This window comes from Numenius arquata, chromosome 2, assembly GCF_964106895.1.
Source record: "Numenius arquata chromosome 2, bNumArq3.hap1.1, whole genome shotgun sequence".
NCBI classification, from domain to species: Eukaryota; Metazoa; Chordata; class Aves; order Charadriiformes; family Scolopacidae; genus Numenius; species Numenius arquata.
The window spans coordinates 74181103-74199194 of NC_133577.1; the positions used below are offsets into that span (position 1 = coordinate 74181103).

Below are 18092 nucleotides of genomic sequence, written 5' to 3' on the forward strand. Positions count from 1 at the left end.
AGTTTTAATTCATTTTTGGGGGGGTTGCTTTTACTTTCAGCATTTATCAGAAGAGAGACTGTTACATGAAAACAGACCAGGAAGCAATGTAAGAAAGAAACAAGAGCCATAGGAACTACTAAGAATTCTCAATAAACAAGCCATTTGGAAATTGCCTTCAATTTTGTCCACCAAGTTGAGGTGGTCAGAATGACCATGCAGAATGTCATTTGGAAAACAGCAGACTGGAAGAAAGAGGAACCAATAATTTAAAAAATGTAGCTAAGCATTTGAATGTTTTCTCCCTTACGTGATGAAATGTTCTTGTCACAGTCTACTGTGAAGCCAAGCATATGTATAGTAACACAATAAAAAGTCTTCAGCAATGAATTAGGGGCAGAGAAATTAGGGACTACAGAAATTAGGCACAACTATCCATAAAGAGATGGCTAAATAAAAGTTCTACCACACAGCTGTAGTTACATAAAAATATGAAACCAGGAAATATTTCTGCATTCACATAAAAAACTTTAAAGAAACACAGGTATTCAAACACTTCTCTGGATAACAACAGTTACGGTGCTCAAATGACTCTGCTTATCTCTCTTTGCTCTGCTTAGCTCTCCTGCACTCTTTCTTTCATACCTAGGCTACAGGATGCCTTTTTTTAATCCAGTACTCTTTCAAGACATCTCCACCTATGTAAAACGTCAAGCAGAAGAAAGAGTGAGTTATTCCATTTTGTGTAGTTAATGACAGAGAAACTGCTTGTTTTGTTTTCTTGAAGAATGCCTCGTTTACTAGAGTGTAAGAGTATTAAAGTCAAAAGGTTGGAGAGCTTCTTTGTGAATGTTCAAACTCTCAAAAATACTGATTTTATTTAACCTTTCTACAGCCGTATTGATTTTATAAAAGATTCGATCGGTCATATTCATGTCATAATCTTGAAAAATGGTAATAAAAGATTTCTATAGATTCATTTATATCTTGAAGGTTATTGAAGGTCTATGTGGTGAATAAATACCTTATTTGTGTCCTTATCCAGTCCCAAATTTAGATCTCATGGACTAGATTTCACCAATAGCTTTCTAAAAAACTACACACACAATATACTGTAAATAATAAAGAAATAGATGATTAAAATAAAATTTTCTTTATCCCAGTTTTAAATGGGAGAGACCTTTTCTTTCAAAGATAACTGTGCAAACAGGAACATGTCTTCATATTCTACACATACATACTTACAAGTATATTTTAAATGTTTTTTGATCTTCGATTATTTTTTCAGCAATTTGGTTTACACACAAACAAGTTTTAGCAACTAGAAATACCCAAAACTCAACCTGCATCTCAAAAGTAAAAAAATCCTTTTTTTCCAGCAACAATAAAAAGAGTTGCTCATCAGAATGCTGCTAGAAATTCTGTTTATATCCAATTCAGAACAGTTTCCAACTCATTCTCCTCTATACATGGAATAGCTCTGCAGTGCTAAAAAAAAAAATCATTTGGTGAGCAATGGAAAAAGCATATGAAAAGGGAGGAGAGTCTAGAGAATATTGATTTCATCTAATCATTTTTGTACATAAAGTAATAGTTTGAAGATACTATCTTTTCTTACCGTTAAAAATCTATGGACTTTGACAACATAAATTTAGTATCATGAGTGCAAAAAACATTCAAGATGAGCCTGGGTCTAGGCTTTAGGGCCATCTGATTTGAATAAGCACCAAAACATATAGAAACTACATCAGTGGACAGGTGACCCATATCTCATAAATGCAAGTTGAGATAAACAGGACACAATGCAATTCCACCTAAGAAAAGCTGTATGCACTACGTGAGAGACTCAGTTCGTCATTATGACTGAACAGGGTTTGGGAATGCTATGAAGAGAGATCATAACCACTTATTCACAATCTCACTCACTTTTTGCAGGACTGAGGCTGTTTACCCCTGCATTTTGGTCAAATATGAATATAATAACTATACTCGTCTTCAAATTCCTCCTTCTGTGTCAGTGTGTTATAGTGTTACTCCTCACATCCTAACCTTTCCTCTTGTGCAATGCTTCTAAGGGGCTTTTTATGTTTGATAATGATGGACACTAACTCCCCACAAATAAAACATATGTCATTGGGAGCTACAGGTTCTCAGCATCTCTCAGGATGAAGTCTGTATTTCGAAGAACACTTCTGTATCCTTCAGGACAGGAAATATAGTAGGAGGAAAATCAATGTGCCAGGCAAAGAAATTACATGTGGATCAGAGCTTTTTCAATACATGCTGTGTGTTTCTTTACAAATTGCATTCCCTGAACCACCCACTTTGAAAGAAATCCACTTTCCCACACAAGTGTTTTGAGTAGTTCAGGTTACACAGAGAGACTGTCACTCAAAAGAAGACTTACAATCAGCGTTCCCAAAACTTAACAGAATTCCTTTTTCTCCATCAACACTTCTTTTCCTTTGCCTAAAAAGGTTGGTATGACTAATTAGTCCCCAACTCTCCACTATAATAACAATAATATTACCTAGCCTTTATAGTGTTTTTCATCAGTAGATCAAAAAGTACTCAGTAAAGAAGGTAAGTGTCGTTACCTCATCAAGTAATACCCACTAAATAATCAGCTCTGCTGCTGCTTTAATCCTTAAAAATGGTGTTTTAAAACCATGAAGAAGCCAAAACATAATCTCCAAATAATACACCTTCTCTAGCAAAGGAGATTATTGCCTGTTCAGTGGAACCCAAGAGGGTTCCATGAAGCAAAAAGGGAATATATTTGCAAAGATACCACACAGGATTAGAAGGGACCTTTTCAGTTATTGAGCTAAGGCCCAGTTGTCCCACGCTGATATATCATATAAGCCCTTTCTTAAACAGCTCAAATTTTGCCTTAGAACCAGTGAGTGCTTTTTGGCTTTCATTAATCCCACTGAGAGGCTGTGCCAGAAGTGTACTGATCTGATGAACAGATATTTTCCTCCCATTTCCATCCTAAATGTATTGTTGATCTGATAAAAACCATTTGTCTTGGTATTAACAGTATCTGTTCATCTGAAAATCTCTGCCCTGCCTTGTGTATTTTTAGAAAGCTCTCAATTTGGTAAAGCAATGGAAAAATACAATTAAGTTTCCCATTCTAATAACAAGCAAGGTCTATCAAATTTTGCCTGTGGCTACGGACATACATACATTACCTACTACCTTCCAGTGTTAAATTCAGCTTTCCTAGGAATATTTATTAAAAGTCCAAGAACTAGTTCCATAGCAGTGACAATTTCCTAAGAGTCCACTATAGTGTATTAAGATAATTCTTCCCAAGGTGCCTTACTTTACACTTACAAACATTCAACTTAATTTGCCATTGTATTGTCCTGCTTTAAAAAATCTCATGGTGGGGATTCCACAACTCCTGTTCCCCATCTATCAGGATACTTCACACTCCTTATGTTTAGAGTTTATGCTTTTCCTTCTGTCAAACTCTACCTAAATCTCACATTGCTGCAATTTAAGGCTGTAGCTTGTTATTTTCAGATCAAATCCACTTCTGTATGCAACGAAAAGTCTAGTCAGCTTGCAGCACTGAATACAAATGTGCAGTCCTCATCTTCCTGAGAATTTCACTATTTATCAAACTTTCTCTCAAACAGCCAGGGAAAAGGTTTAACCTTCTACCAAATGCTTTAGGACAGTACTAAGATAGACTTCTTTCTCAACAAACATTTTCAGAAATAATATTTCAAATATCTCGCATTACTGTATTTGTGAATTTCTGATCTTTTTTACCCTGTTTTTGCCATCTGAAGAAGCAAGGACCTCCTCATGTCCTTTTTTCTCCTGTACCTTGGCTGACATCATCATCATCTTGATAACAACATTCTGCTCTTTTCTTTGGAAATAAATAATTTATAGTATTAAGTAGGAATATGGTTTTGCCTGTATTCTGGATTCTCACAGCCATTAGTTCATGTTCATGTTCAACCAGTCACCTTGAAATAATGACAATGTTGACTCTTAACAGTTCAGTCTCTTAATTTTAACTCCTTTTCAGTTTCAGCATCCAGAAGTGTTTGTTCAATGTTGCATTTGCTCTTGAGAGAACCAAATCAGCAGATTTTCTGTATTCCTTGTAAAAGAAAATTCTCTCTTAACAATTCTTAGTGAGTTCCTTCAACTTCACAACACTGATTCAATTAAATGCACAAACTAAAGCTTGATGACTACCAAGTATCAATTATACATTTGGAGGTTCAACTGGTAGCTTTCATGTTTAGAATGAATTTCAGATACAAAAATTCCATGTAATTTCAAAAGATTGAAACCTAAAAGAATAATTTGGAATGGATAATACCATACATGTTTCCATGATGCTGAATCCTTTCACACATACATGATGCTCAAGTACAACAATAAGGCTAGTGTCAGGAACAGTGAGGCTGCTTTTAGTAATATTGCAAATGATGGTCTCATAATGGAACTCAGTGTCTTCCTGACTCCTCAAGATAATACCCTCTCTTTTCCATATGAATCCACTTTTTTACTACATCCCACTACTTGCAATGCATGCACATATTTTCTTTTGTCTTTTCTCCTTGCTTGGATTATTACAAAAAAACAGGTCTCAGTAATCCATTCAGCTTCCTACCAAGAAATTGTTTATGACAAGTGACAATAACACCTGAGCATGGCTCTTTCCTCACACTAATTCATTAGCTCCTCCACCCTTAGCTAAACACACACATCCTCAGTTTTCACCACACCACTAGAACACCTCTTCTGTGAAACCCACTAAAAACACAGCACCCAACCTTCATCAATGCTTCTTGCGATTCCTACTGTCCCTCACTGAAAATCTGGTTCTTTCAACAAGCTGTACTGAAAATTACCATGGATAATCTTTCCACCAGTAGAAGCTTTCCATTTCCTGTCTGCCTCTAAGCAGAGTCTCTATTTCACTACAGCTCCTCAATAAAGTATGTTACATTTGTGCAACCAAACTGTAATAAGCACAAAAACATCCCTTGTTCAGAAATGGCTCAGATTTTTCCATTAATTCTGTGCAGTCAAACTATGACAAAAGCACCAAGACCTTAATGGAATATTTCTAAGCAATATCCAAATAATATAATATCTTCCTACTCCTTGTAATTTCCTGCTGGATATGTAAGGTATATGATCATTAAGTTATTAAAAATATAACAATCTGTTTAACTATGCAAATGTTTTCTGAAACAATCTGTTTGCACGGTCAGTACCTTACACGTAAAAAATTAAAGGAAATGACATCTCATTCTCCTCTGTTCATCAGATATGTTCATAGATTGCAGTCCAGTATGCTGTAAACATTTTTTCCCCAAAATATACCGTTATGCTTTGCTTCATGTTCACAATATTATTTGAGATCTAGCACCCCTGAGTCAACCTGCAAAATACATTTTTAAGCCAATTTTCAGAAGAAAACCAGTACTAATTGCTGTAGATTTGTTGGGGGAGGGGGCTCTACCCTTTCTTTAGTGGTAGCAATTGCAATGGGTAATAACAATTTTTTCTAAGCTAATGTAATTTTGTCTTGATTTACTGGCCTATTGTGTTTTCAGTCCCCAAGGAGGAAAAGTGACTATCGATAGCAAAAAAGTTCTTTTTAAAAGGTCATTTTTAACAAAGCTCAGGATGGTTCCATGACTGGAAAACTTAGAGGTCTGCTGCAGTTACAAGGCTCATCCCACGTGAGCAGTGTAGACAGAAGCCTTTTTGGAAGCTAAAAAAAAATGCAGTTATACGAGAGTCTTCCTGGCAAGAGGGAACAAGTCGGTCCCTGCAGTACAGCTAAGTATCAGGCTGGTGACCCATCTTTTCTGCATAGATTTTAAAAAGTAATGACTGATTCTGGGTTAAAGTTCTCTGGTGCTCAACTTGGGCTTCTTCAAATTTGAAGAGGCCTGTTTTTTAAACAGGAGAAACACTGACTCAAAATCAGGCATTCAGAGACAGTAAAGCAAGCACAGTAGCATCCACAATTATGAACTGCTTAAAATTTTACTTAAGTGCTTTCACAGCATGTACTGTACAAATTAATCAGCTACATCACTGTTAAACCAACAAATCCACTATCTAATAAATGAGGTCTATGTGATGCATACAGAAGACTGACCATTTTGCTTTTGAGCTCCCTGTGTTATAGTCTGATCTGTTGTTTGACTTACAAAACTGTAACCTGCTGCTCCTCATGGAGAGCTTCTGCTTTTAAAACTACTTAGAAGCTGATAAAACACACATACACACCCTCAAATAGGTGGGATATGCAGATTGCACATTAACACCTACACAGACAGTACTGCACTGTCTTATTGTAATTAACAGGTGACAGTAGTAGCATCATCTCAGAAAAGAATTGTTATGTTTAGGGCTTCTCTATAACATAAGCTTGTGCCAGTCTAAGATGACATACCATTTTAAATTGCTATTGCTATGTCAACTAGCAAAATATCCCACATGATTGTTTTTATTGGTACATATGTCATTCTGGAAGCTCTTTTAACTGAGCTGGCAAAGCCACTCTTACACCGCAGTAATGCTATCCACAACAATGACATAGACCAGTAAAATTGTACTGGTGTAATTTATGAAGTTTTCTATGTGGATTCGTTCTTGTCATGCCCTGATTCAGTGTGTTCCACATCCGTATTACACCACAAATTTAGCCATACTTCTGAGGCACAAATAAATAAATGCGTACAAACGGGAGCTGGGGACAGGGAGGATACGACATTTTTGAAGGGAACAGGTAGTGAGTCACATACCAAAACAACAATTCCCATAGTTTTCAATATCCTGATTTAATCCATCTTCCTCCTGAATACAGTAAAAACCATGAGTCCCTGAACTAGCTTTGTTCTCTCCACCTCCTGACAGTGGTCTTCAATTAAAGCCTGCAATGATGAAACTCACCGAGATTGACGGAGGAAATAAAAGGAGAGAAACCACTGAAATGCATCTTCAGAAGCAGATTAGTAAATGTCCCGCAGACATCGGTCTGCGAGTGACAGCCACCATAGCTTAGTGAAAAAAGAGAAGCGGAAAATTAAACTTCTCATTGGGCCTGATGATGATTAATATCTCTTCTCTGATGAGCTGAAACTGCTTAATCTTTGCTATTAATTTCAAATCACTGAGGTGCAAGTATGGTAGCTAAAGAGAAAGGGGGCATATGAGAATGTTTAAAATTGGGGAGAGGAAAAAAAGACAAAAATAACAGAGGTACATTTTGCTCCTAAATCTCCTAAAGCAAGAAACTCAGAATGAAGCTGAAAGTCACCATCAGCGGCTCTGAAGTTAGGTTACTAGGAGGCAGCTCTTGGTCAAACAAAGTCGCACAATTTAAAGGAGATAAACAGATTTCAATTGTTTGCTTAAAGTCATTTGCATTCTACAGGAAGACTACTTAATTCACCACATTTCCATTCAAGTATACGTGAACAAGCAACTAATACCTTCACCCAACTCAAATACGTTAGATAATTGTTATTTTCAGATTTACTCACCTCTGTGTATATTGGCAAAGCTTTAAAGTGAGTTAGTTGGAGTTCCTTGGGAACCAGTAATTTCATGTAGCTGTGGAGACAGATTTTTATACTTGGTTCCTAAATGAATATTCTACAAAATGTAACCTCTGTTGAGATTTTTACCTTAAACCCTTGGGTTTGTAATGCACTGAAGCAAGAGGTTAAATAGCTAAATCCTTTATAGTTAATACTAGAAAACATTCTGTGTGTATTACATTTTCAGACCAAAAGAAACCACTGTTAAAGGCAGCATAGATCACTTGAGATATGCATTATAATAGTTTGATTAGTAGAGAATAAAAAGCAGACTTTTATAGCACCCATTCATCTGAAAACATTATTCCTGCTAAAGTTAACAAGCAAAATCATGGAGTTAGGCTAAATTAAATCCAATGTCAGGCAGGAAATTTACTGATTGTGAAATATTAAAGCTGTGGTATTAGTTCAAAACGATTCTAGAATACTGAATGCCTTAATGCTATGAAAAAAAATGGAAGAGAATTCTTCCATTTCTCAATGCTGTAAAGGTAACTTGTGAACACTGTACAGTGACTTTATGATTTATTTGGAGAATCGAGATTACAAGATTGATAAAATGTAAGTTTATAAGCCTTGATCTCTGAAATAATTGGTTGCCAAATTAGTGCTCAAATACATCTTGTTTCTTAAATTTAATAAACTTTCCTAACTTTTATTATAAGCTGAAACTGTATTTGATTTGATCCTTCCTGAAGGGTTATTTTTCACAACTGAAAAGGTACAGTAACCTGGAACCCAAAACAAAGAATCTGCTTAGGAAAGTAGTTTTTCTGGCCTGGGATGGCAACTGATCATCCTGATAACTAGTTTCTATGAGCTATGGTAAGGTTAGTAATTATCCTATAAATTTATCTCTTTTTTAAACAGCTATATGTTTTGGTAACTGTAGCACTATAGCACTCTCATCTGTAGTTCTCAAGGTGATTCTTGCAGTGCACTTTATGTACCACAATATCTCCTAGTCATGATCGCTTATTTTACACGAAACTGAAAATGTTAAAATCATCTTTTTTTTAATTATGTTTTTCCTCATCTACTTTTCATCTTTTACTTTGTACCTTGAAGCAAGAAAAATCTGGACAAGGATTAAAGCATGTATTTTTTAACTAGGTGGAATAATTTATTCAGAGTTGTGCTAGAATCCTCCACCAGCTTTAAAATCAAGTTCTGAAATCTGGCTAGAAGAAAAGCTTTGGTGTTTCTAGAAGGTATGGATCAGATGCAGGAATTATGAGCCAGCATTCTTCTATCAAGTCTACAATGTAATACAGCCCTCATGATGCAAGATATTAGAGACATTGATGATTAAAAGTCTCTCTGATGGTAAAACTCCGCACATCTTCACAAGCCACCAAAACATCAGTAACCATTCTGTGTCATTTTGGGGAGAATCTACAAATTTGTCTGCCAGTTCCACTCTGGAAGACAATTTGAAAAAAGAGTGCTGCAGCTACTCTGAGAGAGATGTACTGACAGGTAAAGAAGGAAAGATGAATGATAAAATAGGAAATATAGGAAAGGAAGAAAACAGTGGGGAGAAACATATCTATTTTGGGATTATTTTTTTTTTACTCTACTTAATCACGTAATAAACAGATAGCTCTTTCATGTTCTTTATTCCAGCATTTTCTTCAAGCCCTTTCCAGCATATAAGAATATTTCTATCTTATTAGCTATGGCTTTATTTCAGCTCCAGAAATAATCCTCTGTATATTACACAATTGCTATGCAACATTCTTTGATATTAAACTACACCATGACAACCTCAATACTGTGTCTAGAGAGTAAACCAAGATGCCATTGTAGCACCAACAGCCATCGTTGCACTCGTTTTAATCTACTTAAGAAGAACAATAATCACATTGAAGATGTAGGGGCCCAGGCTTCACTGCCTAGAAAACAGTGTACCAGCTGACCAGGCTGCTTCTGCTTCTCATAGTGGTATACCTCTACCCCTAACAGTATCTTTGCTTGCTCAATTACAGCCAACACAGGCAGGTCTGACTGTACTACAGTCACACTTGCAGTTTGTTTTGTACAAATACATTTTGGGTTTTCCAATTCAGGACCTTAATGTGTTAAATCCAATCTTGTAAGCTACACCAGGTGTCTGAAAGTACACTTTGGTGATGGTGATTTCAGTGGGCATCTACAGAAGTTCAGGAATCAGTATGCAGAAAGCAGATCATGCATCTCTTCTTTAGAATAGGTATAGACTTGTTACTACAAGCTCACTGGAAAAATATCTCATTATGAAATATTTTATTTGGACAGAAAAATATTTTAACTAGGCCAATAAGTTGTTATCTTCAATATGTATTTTTTTTGTAAAGTAAAATAAATGTACCAAACAGACGCACATTCTGTTATAGACTGTGGATTTAACTTAGAAAAATGCAATTAATTCAACATTTTTTGTAATTTTCACTTCACTACTTTCAATTCTCCCTCCTAATTACTGATCTCTGTAAACTCTGACATTTAGCAATTTAAGAGCTAAACAGAATTATAAAGTAAAAAACAAAAAAAAAAAAGGAGGTTTGAAACCTTGATATTTACATCCTGGACTTTGACTCAGGTTTCACAGAACTATCAAGAAAGACAGTCATGCTACAGGTTAGAAAAAATTATTAGAGCAGGCATTAGTTCAAATGGCTTGAACACTGTTAAACTGGAAGACAATCTCAGGCTAAAACCATATCATTCTCCAGGTCATCAACTTTTCCTCCTATTATCGGTATCTACAAAGTTGAGTGAACCAAGATGACTGCTGTCAGCCCATGTTTTTGAAGTTAGCTGTGCATTTCACTCAATTCTCCAGGGATATCTAGATACATTTAAAAAAATCTCTTAGATTCAAGTCTCAAAACAAGAACTGCAGAAGGCAAAGCAACACAAGAAAGTAAAACTTCAAGGGAGGGAAATAACTACTCAACTGAACAATTCAATGGTTGTCATGACTGAAAAATGTTTGAAAATGGTAAAGAGGAAATAAAGAGATGTGTTGAAGATACTGGTATTCTTAAGCTAAGCATACCTAAAACACATCCATTCCGTATCAGGATATTAACCCTTGCACCCAGCTGCTTTTCCTAAACTATGCCAGAGCATTATCTGCAAAACATAAGAATGACCATACATGATGTGTGAAATACTTCTTTGAATTTATTTTTAACTTGACTCCTTCTGGTTAAATAAATATTCAAAATGTAAGTTTCAAAAGTACTAGAAGACACTACAGATGCAATTTGCTGTCTAACAAGAAAGATTCTGATTTCAAACTTTTTTCCTGATCTGAAAAAAATCCCACAAATTTTAAACACAAAAACTCCACAAAAATCAAATATCATAAGTTAATTGTTCTGAGTCAATAGAAACATTCACCAGAATCAAAATACTAAATTTTCATTTCAACCTTTCAAAATATTTATATTTCAGGTATGTTTTTCATGCTGTATGTATACATTTGTTGACCTGCTTGCTTGTTTGCCCCCAAACCTCATTGCTTAATTTCAATTTACTTTGTTAGAGGAAAAGAAGTCAGAGGTAATGAAGCTTCTACAATTGTCAGGAACACACAAAGAGAGATGAGAGTTGTTATACATTTTACCATTGAGAAATACACTGCAACGTGAGCTCCAGATTTATTCAGATACCAGGAGACCCATATGGGAGCTAGATTTTATAAATGCCCTAATTGTAGGAAAAGCAACTTCAACATCAGTCAGCTGCATGACATCAATCACAGCAAGTCAGGCTACATTAGTTCCAGCACTCAAAGAAGGTCTGTTGTACTTATAAACTGTGCATTTTGTTTCAAAAAGCCAAGCACTACTTTTTAGGGGTTTGGCTTTTTAAAAACAAAAACAAAACAAGATCTCTAAGCTCATGTTGTTTTTCCATTTTTCTGCAGAAAAACATATTTTGACTATGAAGTTAGTAAGTACCTATCTCTGAAACAGAGAAAGAGGAGTAATCAGGAAATAGCTCTCCTACTGCTAGTCTTCCATGCAGCCCTAACAGAATTTAAGCATCCAGATATCCCTTCTTCTTGGAAGGAATTTGCTCACCTTTGTGTAATGCAACATTTATAGACTGCATTTTTCACAAATTTTGCTCAAAGAATAAGAAAGACAAAGATGAAACAAAAACCTTGGAAAAATCCCACAGATTATATTCAGAGTAATCTGCTGTTCCAAAGAAGTTGGCAACTTACTCCTGCTCAAAGAATCTCTTTTTCATTCTGACCTTTAATGTTTCTGCCAGAAATGACAAACTAAGAGCCGACCAGAAAAAGAAAGCCAAGACAAAACTGGTAGATGTGTTTAGAAACACACAGAACATTCCATCCAACCAAGAGATGTATAGAGAGAAAAGAAGGTAAGCCTACAGCTTACTCTTCTTTTATGAAAGAATAAGCACGTACTTAAAAAAATGAGTGTCAAAAGAGAATGTGTGTGTCCTGTACAGGAATTCAAAAGAGAAATGTGTACTTGCTTTCATTTGGCATAACACACTGACAAAGGAAGTGGTCGTTGCAACATTCATGGCCTTTCCTGAGACGGTATTATATTGGTTTGTGAATTCCTGGCAAGCTAAGGAAGAAACAGCACTGACACCAGCATTTAGATGTTGAGCTATTCAGTGGACCTTATTAATTAAGGATAAAATTGTACTGCAGGATTGTAAGTATTTAGTTTAATTGAAAGAGTGGCTGAGAAGGAAAAAAAAAACACGGTCCTCACTAACATCACAGTTTGACCTCCAAAGGCTTCTCATGACCATGTTGTATTCTGGCTCACATTATTTGTCTAAGGCCATTCTCGTTTTGCCACAGAAACTACTTCAAATTTCCAATCACTTGTCACAAATAGACTATTTCTTTATGTGATGATGAGTAAAACTTTTTATTTTTTCATATGCACTTGTTAATTTTATTTTCTTAGATGATGGATAGATGAGGCTTCTCATATCTGTAAAACAAAATCTAATTGTGGGGATACTGAGTCGCCAGCTAAAGATGATGAGCAGAGAACTAGACTCAGCTTTCACAGTGGTCAACAGCATATTTCAACCAAACTTCATCAGTACTCTGTTTATCCAAATCACAAGGGCTTTATAGAAAGACAAGTTTTCCAGGATAAGGAAACAAAACTTGGCATAAACCTGAGGTCTTTACTATTGTGCCTGATTTTATTCTTGTAGGATCTCCAAGTAAAAACTGCAGACATACTTAAGAAGGTATTTGATTGCAGCTGAGACAGAGGTGCTTAAGTGACAATTCTCAGCGTATCTCCTAAAAAAAATAACAAGAGAGGAGTAAACTACTACCATTTACTCCAAAATGGAAATGTACACAGAAGCAGCTTTTATGAAGGGGCTGCTACGAAGCCAATTTAAAACGCACCTCCTGTAAACCCGTTCAGGCACCCATCACAATAACATCCTTATTATACGCAGAGGCACTCTTTCAGGACCTCTTTTCTTAGAAATTTATTAAAAAGACAGGATCAATACAGAGGCTTAAAATTCTACTTCAAATGGACACTGGATTAAGTTTTCTTTTTTAATCCTGTTGAGACACACAGCAGATAAAACTCAGGCAAACTGAGTGAATTGTAATGAAAAAAGCTATTTTAGATTTTGCCCCTTTCTGATTACGTTGTCTGTGAAGGGATTATTTTCTGATGTTTGTTCATCAGTTGAAAGTGTCTGATAGACATTTTGGCAATTAATTATTTGTTTGCCTCTTCCCATGAGCAACTTATTGCAAGAATTAAAAATTCAGGCAGTTTTCATCACGCACATAGATCATGTGATAAACTTTTGGCACTTAACTGGATAAAGCAGAACTCCCAGAATCAGTTTTCTGATTCAAGTATTCACAAATATGATTTCGAAATCTGCTTCCCATGAATATTAAAACTAGATATTCATTGTTTCTGTAGTCACTCTTTCCAATTAACATATTCACTAGAATATTTATGGAAAGCATACACAAAAAAGAGTGTGAACAGCATCAAAGTGAATCCATTTAAATACTGAGATGAATATTTGCAGCCTTCCTTCATTTCACTTTATTGTATTTTATGAGGTGTTTGCCCAACTCTGGCTTCAGTCGTGTCTCCACAGATTACTTGGACTAAAACGTACTGTCTGAGAATGATAGTAGCCCAACACTGGAGTGAAAAGAGGACAATCAAGGAAAGCAAGTCCCAGGAAAGAGGGCAGGTTCTGTTTTTAAAATGTTACCCTGGCAGTTAAGAAAAAACAGTTAACTTCCTGCTCTCTCACAGATTCCCTACATGATCTCACACAACAATAAAAGTTTGCATCTTAAGGTTGCATTACTGACTCTTCCTCTCCTGTGAAATATGTTCCACACAGGAACCCTATACAGACACTTTAGGTCTTTCAACCTCAAGTGGATCCACCATGCAGAAACTGATAACTCAGGTGTATTTTCATCCTGTCAAAACGGAGGTGACTGTGAATCTGCTGAGGCCACATAGTCGCAGTGGACATTTTTTTGAGGAATCAGTGATCTGGAGAGCATGTGTCAAATTACAGTTCCAAGTGTCCATTTTACATGACCTTCATGGTAAGGAGGATAGGAAATTGCTGCATATAGCTTGGAAAATGATGCTATTTCTGGAGCTACTGTTTGTTAGTGAAATTGCTATTTTCTTTCTAATGAAAATTCATCATATATTATTTGACTATTTCCTCTTCCCTGTTTTAAATGCACTCCACTCTTCCTACTCTATTACCTTGCTTTTTGAATGTAATTTAAGAATGTTGGAACAATTAGCTTTTTCATTCAAAGTAACTGATAAGTGAAATTACACTGTCCTTGTGCATTATTAAAAACAACAACAGTAACCAGGTACGTTCAAAGGCTATACAATATTCAAAATCCTCTTTAATATTCTAATTCATAACCTTAATAGACGTTTATACATGATTAATGAGGCTTTTAGTAGCTGTTGCTGTCACAGCTTGGGTAACGCCACCTCCAATGAATATTCCAAGGGAAGGGTCTTACTGGCAGTGTCAACTTACTGGAGTGACAACTGTGAAGTAGCAGGCTGCACTGTACTTTCTGACAAGAGAAACAAAACCCCAAATGAAAGAAAATTCTGTCCTAAAGAACTGCAAACTATTTAAAAAGCAGAACAGGGGAATTGACTACATTAGGGCATATATTATATTACAGATTCACTAACAAAGATATAAAAGGGCTTCTAAATGTGATCCCACTGCCACGCTATGGAAAATAAAGTTATTAGATATAAACATGTGGATGAGTAATGTAATTCCTAATTACATCAAGAACATGTAATTTTCAGGCACCAGACTGTAGATATCAGTACTGAAGAGAGATATTTGATTCTAGAGCCCTGAAACATACAAACAAACAAAAAAAACTCCAAAAGGATACAAAAAAAAAAAAAAAGCACAACATTTTTTGCTATGACAACTCAGCTAGCTCAACCTTTTACCTTAATTAAAAAAAGACTGAGAGGTGATTTGATGACGAAGATACCAGGTACTGACAATTTCTTTAACTTAGCGGAGAAAAGTTTAAGAAGAAAACAAGAATCTAAAACCAGATAAACTGAAAATAAAATTTCTATCACCTCCTGTGATTAACCAAAGAAACTAGTGCCAGAAGACAGAGAGGACTCTCCACTCCTGCTGGTTTCAAATCAAGGCACAATGCTGTTGTGGGACTTTTTTTACTCAAGTATACACAGAGAGCTTAAAATGTAAGTAAATTGTGTGAGCTATAGTGGAATACAAAACAAGATGCCAGATAAAATGACAAAGCGGCTTTAACTCTCTGCTCATCATACCTACAAGTTAAGCAAAATGCTAGCTGTTATTTGGATAAATAAATATTTTAACTGATCATAGTTTTTAAACAACAAAGGTTAAATCATGCCCCATTCAAAAATAAAAAAAAAAAAATGAAAAAAGATACAGAAAATTAACAGAAAAGAGTTTATATAATTTCCATTCCTCTTGCAGTGCAAGACTTCTAAATAGGTAATGGGCTTTTCTTCCTGGTTTGCATTTAAGATTAATTCACACTGAGAGCCTTAAGTCACTTCAAATACCACGTAGCAGCAAATTTCAAGATTTGTATTGAGCTCTCTGTAAAAACAAAGGATTCTACACACACAGGAATTTAAAGCAGCATGCCATTATCAATTGTGGACACAATTAAAATAGTCATTACAACAAGGCAGCATAATATTCTCTAAAAGCAAAAAGGCAAGACCTACATTTGCTCAGCTTTTAAAAATCAAACAAAATCGGTACTGTTCTGCTGGCCAGATCATTAGTTTTCAAGTATGCGGCCAGCACCCCTTATATTTCCAATTTAACATGAATCCCATAAGTGTTTCATTCTAGAATGAGCTCATAGAGCTACTGCCCATTAAGGCAGAATTTTAAGTAACCAAATAAATTTGCATAAGCAAATATTTGTAGCTGGCATGTAACTAATTCAGAAATGTATGTAATACACACTGAAAATCTTTACACGTTCTTACTTGTAATGTAACTTGGAATCCAATTTTGTTTTGAAACAAAGCACAAATTTGTCAGCCAAGGTTACATGAAAGAAGCTTGACATTTTAAACAATGCCTTTTTTAAATTATCAGACTGTAAACTAGTGTTTGAATAGTTTTTTAAAGGCTGAAACACCTTTCTTCATGCTAAGATAACTACAAAGGCTGAACAGCTTTTATCACTCTTGCCAAAATAACACACCTATTGCCAAACATAAAATGCTCCATCTCAAAAAAAGAAAAAAAAAAAAGCAAGCTACAAAGTAACAAAAAATAGGAGATGTAGCATCTTCTAACTTCACCTAACTGAAGTATCACTGCTGATCTCCTTTAAGGCCAGAAAGAAAGTTCATCAGATAGACAATTTTAAAGGCAAAGTAGTGGTTATTCCAAGCCTGATTATAAAAAGTGCTCGTTATATAGCTGCAAGTCATGTATCTATAAAACTTGAGGATGTCCACCTGAAGAAAGAAGAGGACAGCAAGATATTCCAGCTACAGCAACCCACCACCACTCAGAGGAATATGGATTCAAACTGATTTTACATAAAGAGATTTTATACAGGTATTCATTGTTTTTCTATGTATGTCCAGCCTTCTAGCACAATAAGCATAGAGGCAGTGGCCACAGCTAATAATCTTCACACAAAAATCACACAAGAGAAGAGCCTCACATGTTTGCAGGTTTTGGCCATGTAGGCATTTACATAACTAAATCAGGAGCCCATAAAACATTTCACAGAATTCTTTGTTGCTACATTTACACCCCATGGAGCAGCGTCCTACCACTGTCCAACACCAACCTGTGTTCCCCGATCCAGTGAGCAGCAGCACACTGGGCCACTGGACAAGAGAAAGCCTGCAGCTGAGTGACCATGACTTATGCAAAGAACCATGGCAGACACACGTTTCCCTGACTTGTACTGTAGGTCCTCCATGCTCTTATAGCTAGATACACTTCCTGCTTTGTGGCCCAAAATCGGACTCAGTGGCATATATCATTCATACCTATAATGTGTAACAGGCAGGTCCATAAAAACAAGAGCTGTATAAAGAGTGCCCAGAATACACACAAATGCCTTTTAAAACACTTTTAAATAATATTAAGGGAAGATTCAAATGAGATGTTAATTTTAATTAAAAGTAAAATCTTACAGGGCATAGGAGAGATTAACTTTTAAAAATTAGAAAACAGAGAAGAAATTAGTAGGGTAGGGTTGGGTTTTTTTGTTGTACTTTTTAAAGTTCAAAGATGAGGGGAAAATCAAATAACCAGGGCCAGCAGTTACCTCCTCCTCAGCAGTGAGAACACAGGAAGGAAGGCCCTTCGTTGAAATTTGCACCTTGGGAACTATTTCTTATGCAAGCCAAATCACATTTATTTAAATAAAATCAGTGATGTCTGATCTGCATTTCTCTGCCTTGATACAAATTATTCGACACTGTGTTCCCCACTCCCAGCCATTATTCCCCTCATACCTTCAAAACTCCCAGCAAACAGATAAATCCACGTAATGGCTGGGACAAAAAGGATGGTCAGAGAGGCAGCCAGGAATTTCCGTCGCCCTCTGCAGATTCCCAGCATTCTCTCAGGAGTGCAGATTCCCAACCCAGTGCTGTTCCTATGTTGGAAGCAAATAGTCCACAGCCTCCCACATATTACTCCCTAAAAAGAAAAGAAAAAAATATTTTAACAGCTTATCTCTCAACTGAAAGGTAGACGATGCCAGTGTTCCTAAAGAGTTAAAAGAACAAGGCTAAAAATACGGTCACTGCAATTGCAAAGCAATACTCATTTCAAAATTATCCACGACTACTTAATAATAAAGCAAGTTTTAGAAGTCAGACTAAGACAGTAAGTCAATAAAACACATCATATCACCTAAATACACACTAAGCTAATCTTACAAAGAGATATTACCTTTATTTGTTTTTT

At 35.8% G+C, this 18092-nt stretch overlaps 1 protein-coding gene across 3 annotated transcripts in view; it reads right to left on the reverse strand.

Annotated features, from left to right (window-relative positions):
• The window catches only part of LARGE1 (LARGE xylosyl- and glucuronyltransferase 1), a 204134-nt gene extending 186318 nt beyond the window's left edge, over positions 1–17816 (reverse strand). For 2 of the 3 annotated variants that reach the window (XM_074167382.1, XM_074167373.1), the window contains exon 1: positions 17636–17741. In XM_074167382.1, coding sequence (XP_074023483.1) covers positions 17636–17741 — 106 coding nt within the window. Of the gene's footprint in view, positions 1–17635 lie in introns of all 3 variants that reach the window. The other variant, XM_074167389.1, reaches the window with a different exon arrangement.
• Between the last annotated feature and the right edge of the window lie 276 nt (positions 17817–18092).